The sequence below is a fragment of the Dipteris shenzhenensis genome, chromosome 27, assembly GCF_047967505.1.
Source record: "Dipteris shenzhenensis isolate YYH24624 ecotype China chromosome 27, Dip_SZ_1.0, whole genome shotgun sequence".
Taxonomy (NCBI): Eukaryota; Viridiplantae; Streptophyta; class Polypodiopsida; order Gleicheniales; family Dipteridaceae; genus Dipteris; species Dipteris shenzhenensis.
The window spans coordinates 27,304,184-27,312,469 of NC_141622.1; the positions used below are offsets into that span (position 1 = coordinate 27,304,184).

The 8,286-nt window shown below is 42.9% G+C and overlaps 1 protein-coding gene across 1 annotated transcript; it reads left to right on the forward strand.

Moving 5' to 3' along the window:
• The first annotated feature begins 361 nt into the window (after window positions 1-361).
• On the forward strand, window positions 362-1,342 carry LOC147884105 (F-box/kelch-repeat protein At1g67480-like). The gene has a single exon (XM_087398146.1). It carries the CDS (start codon window positions 362-364, stop codon window positions 1,340-1,342), a length of 981 nt encoding a protein of 326 aa, XP_087254272.1.
• Window positions 1,343-8,286: the final 6,944 nt, after the last annotated feature.

Consider the following 8,286-nt stretch of genomic DNA (forward strand, 5'->3'; position numbering starts at 1 on the left):
GCAAAGTAGGTCCTTTCTTGCATTGTCCAATAAAATACCAGTAAGAAGCGTGCAAAGAGTTATTACGACCCCAAGTACTGCAGCTTATGCAATCGACCTTCTAGCCTGTGTGAAAGTGCTATGCGATATGAGCCCGAACCTCTGGCCAAGCGCGACCATGCCCTTACTAGAGGTGAGCTAAGGGCAATTTCATGACCCTCGGGGTTAACTAGAAGAGTTTGTTCTTATGGTTGGGACCAAGAGCATGAAAGCCGTGGGGACTGAAACCGGAAAGCCAAGCTCCTCTTCGAGATGGGTGCCTGTTCAAATGCTAGCGACTATCTATTCACAATTCAGTAAATCTCCTCTCTATTGAGCGACAATGCCTCAACGCAGAACCAAGATGCGCTCCCACAGTACTGCCGTCCAAAGCTACCTCTTAGCTCATCGGCTTCTCCCCGGACTGCCAGATGACCTCGCCACCCTTTGCTTTGCAAGACTTCCCCGAGCCAAGCTTTTCTCTCTTCGCTGTGTCTGTAAACACTGGAGACACGCCTTAGCCAATCCAATGCTACAACATTTGAGATCACAACTGGATTTATCAGAACCGTGGGTCTACGTCGAAATAAGGAATCCGGACGCGGACGGCACTAGTTGGATGACCTTTGATATTGCACGAGGGAAATGGTGCCCAGTTCCTCCGATTCCCACGCCTAAGCGATATTTTGCAGCGGAAGTTTTTGCAAGAGTCTCTGGTGTGTTAAATGGCCATCTCGTGGTAGCTGGAGGCCGGGCTGGATTCTCTGGACCTACGTTACGAGACGTTTTTGCTTACTCCCCTTTGGCTAACAAATGGACCAGGAGGAAAAGTATGATACACACACGGAGCAGTCCACTCTCTTGTGTTTTGCGAGGTAAGTTCTATGTGCTGGGAGGTTATGATTTTGAGTATCATGTTTTACCTTCCGAATGTTATGACTTTGAGCTTGATGAGTGGCAAGAGGTAAACGATGAAGGGCGCCCTTGCTATCCGGAAACGAAAGATGCCAGCTTTACGCAGACAAAGGAAACGTTTTATTGCCTTTATGAAGACAAGCAAGGCATGTTTCATTCCAAGCGTTATAACCCAGTAGCTGGCCAGTGGAAGCTGATCCCGTATCCGGAATTACCGCCATCTAGCAGAGATTCTGCAAATGAACAAATTGAAAAGTACAATTTGCTTGCAGATGCTTGCATTGTCTATCGAAAGGATTGTCTCGAGATTCTAGGCTGCGGATGTCGTTTGCGTGTGAAAGGTTTTGGTTTCGATTTCAAAGAGGCAATACCTTTTGATGTCGTAACATATGAGATTTTGGCAGCATAATGCAGCATCATATCACGGTACATCTTGGTTGATAATCTTTGGAAATGTCTTATAGTATTCCAGGCATTCCAGCACAGAGCCAAGCTTTGCAATGCATGCTACGTAACTAAACAATGAAGTAGGAGTGGTTTTCTAAACGGTGCATTATAATTATTCAAGTATAGATTAGACCCCATCCAATCAAAGGAATTATTTGCATTTCGCTTAAATTGTTTTCAGCACGCTTTTATCTTTCAAGGTAATGCTTGCTTTAATATTATTTATTTTTAAAAAAAGATTTAGAAGATGCGTCACTCTCTCCCTATTTTATTAGGAGATGGTCACACCATCCAAAAAGAAGGCCTCCATACGGAATAAAAGAGCCTACTAGTTAGGCAAAAATCTATAACGTCCAGCCTTACTAAAGTAAAGCGCATAAATCAAAGGTATTGTAAACAACGATTTTTCATTGATTTTGGGCTCTTTTTTCTTTTTGGACAGAGCTTAAAAATCCTTTCTAAATAATAAATTTATTTCAAGGCACCTTAATTCTCTAATAATAAGGCAAGAAAAGAAAAACCCACTGTACCTAAGTGTGCACAAAGAAGAGTGATAGTACTTTGATTAGAATCACAAAATATACGTGTTAAATTTACATATATATCTTTACACATGTACTATTGCTTTACACATAAAACTCCCATATATCTTGTAGCACTTCAAAGCTCCACAAGGGCTTGCTTTAACTCAATCCCCATACTAACCAATGTAGCTAGAAAGATTATCAAGTTTCTAGCATTTGTACCCTAGTAATTTTCTATGCCACTGAGGTAAGCCTATTAGTGTGTACATCTGTGTACATCTGGGTCCTCTCCTATTCCCTTTTCAAAGATACTATGATGAATTGTAGAATGATTATTAGTCATATTGATGGCAAACGTGGTACCACTACTACTGATACTAATGGTATAAGTGACTCAGTACTGGGCAATTCTACCCTAGTAGAAACCTTGCTCCTTGTGTATGACTTCTTTGAGTAGAAGACCTATGTCATACTCCCACTTCAATTCTTTCTACTTGATGTCTTTGTGTGTGCTCTTCTTGGAACTTCACTTGATCAATAGCATGTCTGTGGGAGATGAACTACTCATTCCCCACCCATCTAGGGAATTAACTGCCGTATTAGATACCTCCAACACTTCCTAGTGGTCATAAGCTAAAAAATACACCTACCTATTATTGCCTCAAAACAATCTGGACATTTAACTCTCCAAACAAATTCTTGCATATGGATTAGGTTCATTATAGGTCTTATTAATATTTTGAAGGTAGGAATGAAAATCTTATAATAGCTATTACTTCCAATGAATGAGATCGAGATGAGATCATAGGCATAGAGGACATATCTGGTGGCATCTGACCTGGGATGTCGTATAAGGAGCATGCATATCTATGCCAAATCTCTAGGTCCATGATGGGAATAGGCCGTTTCCCCTCTGATAGGAGTCCCCATCTGATAGTCAAGTCTCCCCCTTGAAAGGATCCACCGACCACCTCATCAATCCTACGAGTGAGAAAAGTTCGCTTCTTATGGCATATCATTTGACATGAGATGCGATGCACCTCAGATGCGGTCACGTGTCCCAAGGCTTGCTCACATGTGAGGTGAGCTCTCATCTCCTTACACTCATCATAATACCAAGGGTTCTAAGGCATCTTCCTAGCTGGGGCATGTGTGGGTCGAGTCGTAGGGAAAGATATGATGGCAGCCTCGTGTACCACTATAGCCAAAGTGGCTGAAACCTAAGCAAGGTCTACCTCTGCTCTGTGTAGGGTCAGAAGCCCTCGAGCTAAGTGACTCACGGAAACTAGATTGAGAGTCCGGTCAAAGTGAACATGGGTCCGAGTGGGCACATGAAAGATTCTCTCTGTGAGTGGCCTAGTAGTGGAAATATAGAATGTCAAGTATGAGTGATCAACACCGAGGGGGGGAGGGGGTACTACAAAGTCGTGAATCTGAGATGTGAAGGCAAGGGAGCCCATCAGGTAGTCCACTGTGCTTGCCCCCCCTCCATGTGGGAAACAAGTGAGTCCACCGGATGATGGCCATTTCTGAAGGCCATTGTATATGATCAGATCATATACTACCATCACAAGTAGGTGCCACCCATACCTTGTCACATGTGGAGCATCTGTTGAGTGTCTCACTATCCCAAGCTTAGCTGCATCTAACTCTCATACTATGAGGGAATTGGATGCAAAGCCAAGTAGTCTGACCTGGTTGTCCCCTGTGCATGCATTGAAGTCATCAAGGAGGAGGGTGTCACCCTATCTAGAGAACTCTGTGATATCATCATGTATACTCTCATACGTGCTGTTCCCTTTTGTGGCAACCTCACATGCATAGGATGATGTATGTGGAGGAAAGTAGCACACTGCAATGAAGATCGATCATGCCTCTAGTATTTGAACTCCAACCCCATACTCCGCTATCTCTCCTCAACTCCCTCCTATGGGTAGACTCCCATGTGTATCCTGTCTCGGCGTAGCCCTCTCTCTGGGCTCTCATGTGTCTTGGTGTAGAAGACCATATCTCTATTACTATATGTCTCCAACAACCCTCCTAGGTCAGACCAAAGGGTGCCATTACAATTCCACACTACCATTCTCAACTTGTTTTGCATTCTCATCCCATTGTTCAAACACCATCATGTGATGTCCCCTTTTACTGCATGTCATACGTCTCTTTCTGGCCTCTCTCGAATGATCACCTTGCCATCTCTATAAACTACCCATTTCCCTCTTGTCTTGCAGCCATCACTTGCACCATACCTTTCCTTCTGTGTTCCTACTGTAGGAGTGTGAGATCTTCATCTAGATAGATCTTGTTCCCCTTCAGTGTTGCCCATGTACTCATGAGGGTGGATGTATCTATGGTTGTTCATAACTTTACAACCAAGGGTCTCTTTGTTGCATCTGCTTTACCCACTGTCCAAGCCGATTCACAGGTAAGGTTGATTCCCACCTTGTCAAAGAGGGTTTTGGCATTTGACATGGATCTATCACCTATAGGTAGGCCTCTAACCAGCACATTCGAAGTCTTGATGCCCCGTCGTTTTTGTTTTTCAAGTGTCTGAGAGATGAGCTCCTTTTTCTTTGGTGTTGTGTTTTTCTTTAGCACATCTTTCCATGCAAGCATATCTTCCTTCCCCTTCATTATTTTTGCTATATGAAATTAGCATGTTTCACTTGTACCATTGTTTGCAAAGTTGCCATTTCCTTTTTGAGCTATCCATTCTCTAATTTCAACACATCAATGATCTTGCATCCTTCCTCTGGCACCCCCTTTGCATCTTTGAGCTATTGCATTTGTTCTTTAATGTGTTCAGCTCCTCGTTTAACGGTGGCTGAAACTCCCCTTCCTCCTGGTGTGCACTTGCCTTTAGTTTGTCATTCTCATGTTTAAGGGCAGCAACCTAGGCTTCTAATATCTCAATATGAGAGACCAAATGGCTAGTTTTTTCACCTAGAACACAATTCATGTCTTGCAACATTTTACTTTTTTCACATGTCCATTTGGTTTGCATCTCGTCTTGCTATTTCTTCATCTCATCTTGCATTTGGGCTCGAAGGTTTGAGAGCTTTTCTCCTCTAGTCACTTTGAGCTTCTTGCGTAGGCATTCAATTTCAGTATCTTGTATCTTACATACTTTCTTGAATGTTGATATGCAAGCCTTGACACTCGGGTCTTCTATCTTCTCTGCCTTCATCCAAATGAGGCTATACTTCTGTTCCTTCTCACCTCTTGTTTTCTGATCTGGTTAGCTCTCCTTTGTCCCCATATTGGCAGCTTTGATGGTGTCTAAACCCCTTATTATGGTGTTGAATATCTTCACTTAGGGCCCATTTTGTTGGTCTAATCATTATCCCTTTTGTTTGTTGCAGGTCTTTTTTAGCCCCTTGTCCAACAGTTCATGAGGGGGTCTGGAGCCCCTACTGTCGGCACCTGAATCCCCTGGCATAGATAACAGTTCATGGAGGGGCATCTAGATCCCCTGGCACAGCTCGTGGAGTAGCAGCAATGTGGCAATGCACGACAATAGAGATGGCACAATAGCCAAAGAGCACAGCTGTAGTGTGGGTGTGAGACAGAGATGGTAGGATGCAAGAGCTGATGGTGAGGCCGAGGTTGGAGCTGTTGGTGGTGAGGCTGGGCATGGAGTTGATGATGGAGCTGGTGGAACAGCGGGGCTGGTGGCGTGACTGAGGGAGCTGGTGATGGATCTACAGCACGAGCGGGAGCTGCAAGGTGGAGGGAGAGAGAGAGAGAGAGAGAGAGAGAGAGAGAGAGAGAGAGAGAGAGAGACTTTCAATTTATAATTATGTGCACAAATTTCTAACCCTTTACAATTATACTTTTAACACATAGTTTGATTTTTGTCCAACTTCAACTAACTATTCCATATGTGAGCTATTTGAAACAACTAGCCTAGTTGAGTATAAATGTGTAGGAAATCTAGTTGATGGACTATCCACAACGCATAGATGGTAAACACAAACTGAACACACAATGACGCCTCTCTTCTAGTATTTTGACATTTAGTACCCCAAGTGTTACTGCACTACCATTATGATTCACACACATACACACACCAGGACTCCCTACATAAGAACAAAAAAATTTTGCGATCCCCTGATAGAGTGATGGTAGAATAAACCACATAAAATACTAATCAACCCTCAATGATTTAATGAGAATAAATCCCACACATCAATTAAGTCCAACACCACATGAAATGAGAATAATCAACCCTCAATGATTTAAAGATAATAAGTCCCACATAGGAATTTAAGGCCAACACTACTAACACCACATGTGTGCATGCGTGCGTGTGTGTGTATTGTGAAGAGAGTGGGAGAGAGGTAAGGAGTCTCACTTGCAGCTTTCTCACATACACAATGGGGGAATACACACAAAGGTGAAGGCTGAAAACAGTTTTCCTCTTCTTAGTTGTGAAAGCAAAAAGAACTCTCTCTAAGTACAAAAGGAATAGATGAACCCTATATGTGGGTCTCAAACCAAACTCAATTAACCTAGGTGCCATACTAAGTGAGCCACTAACTAGAGTACATAAAGATAGTTGTCATCTAGCTATTATTCATGGACGGTGTACCAACCGCATCTACAGCTAACAAGTCGGTGACATAAATGCACCACGGTCACCCTGGCATATCACGAGTGGAGCTCGATATCTCAACACTTCCCCTCGAGCTCAATCCCAATTCCTACACACCAAGTAGGTTTCTGAACTTGCACAGCTTCTCTGCACCCAATCCCTTCGTGAATATGTCAGCTACTTGATCCTCTGTGCTCACATAAACCAGATCAATAAAACCTACTAGGACCTTCTCCCATCTCCCGCACATAGTGATAATGCACCTCAATGTGCTTTGTTCTAGCATAATAGACTGGGTTATTTGCCAAGTGTATATTGCTCATGTTGTCACAATAAATGAGAACTGATCCATTTGTAGACTAATGCATATCATAAAGTAGCTTACGCAACCAAGCTACCTCACATGCAGCCATTGCTGCACCCCTGTACTCAGCCTCTGTGTTTGACAAGGCAACTGTAGGCTGTTTCTTGCTGCTCCAAGTGACTGCAGCACTCCCAAAAGAAAACACATATCCACTGGTAGATCGTCTATTAGAAATACTACCAGCCCAATCAGAATCAGTGTATCCATGCAACTGTATCTGAACCCCAGTCTCATAAAATAGTCCATACTGCAATGTGGAGCTCACATACCTTAGTATGCATCTAGCCGCATCCAAATGCGGTTTCCTTGGAGCCTGCATAAATTGACTTACCAACCCAACATCATAGCTCAAATCTGGCCTAGTAATAGTCATATAAATCAAACTTCCTACTATGCATATGTACATAGTAGGTTCTTCCAGAAGCTCACCTGCATCTGCACTCAGCTTCACATTCTGCTTCAAAGGAACTGAAATAGGCTTACAGCCTGTCATCCCATATTTGGACAGCATGTCCAATCCATACTGCCTCTACAAGAGCCATATCCCACTTGTGGATCTAATCACCTCAATGCCCAAGAAGTAACGTAGCTCTCCCAAATCCTTCATCTCAAACTTCTACTTCAATAGCATTTTCACATTAAGGATATCTTCATCACTATCACCTGTGATGATCAAATCATCATCATAAATGACAAGCAGCATAATACCTTTCTCTATTTTTCTCACATAAAGTGAGAAATCTGCAATGGAAATTTGAAAGCCAATAGTGACAAGATACTGTCCTATCTTGTCAGACCATGCTCTGGGTGCTTACTTCAAGCCATACAAGGATTTCTTCAACCTGCAAACAAACTCAAGATGAACAGCATGCACATAACCTGGTAGCTGCTCCATATAGACCTCTTCTTGCAAATCACCATGCAAGAAGGCATTCTTTACATCCATCTGATGTAAAGACCATCCCTTTGATGCAGCCATAGCAATGACTACTCTTACGGTTGCCATCCTTGCAACCGGACTGAATGTTTCTTTATAATCAATGCCATATGTTTGTGCATACCCCTTGACAACTAATCTTGCCTTGTATCTGCTCACAGAACCATCTGCATTGTGCTTCGCCTTATAGACCCACTTGCAGCCAATTGCATTCTTGTCTTTAGGCAAAGGCACAAATTCCCATGTATCATTTACTTCCAAGGCATCCATTTCTTCATCCATGGCTTTCTCCCATTTTTCTTTTTCCATGGCTTGCTCAAAAGAAGTGGGTTCTGGTCCATGTATCACTTTGACCATATAGGCATAGTGAATGGTTGTAAATCCATCATATTTCAGCCTATCCACAGGATACTTAACTCTAGTAGACCTGTGCAAAATAGGCTCACTACCAGGTGCTCTCAAAACATCCCTTGTCTTACTTACTCTA

Excerpts from the sequence above, each read along its gene's own strand:
- LOC147884105 (XM_087398146.1), top strand. The coding sequence starts at position 362 with ATGCCTCAACGCAGAACCAAGATGCGCTCCCACAGTACTGCCGTCCAA.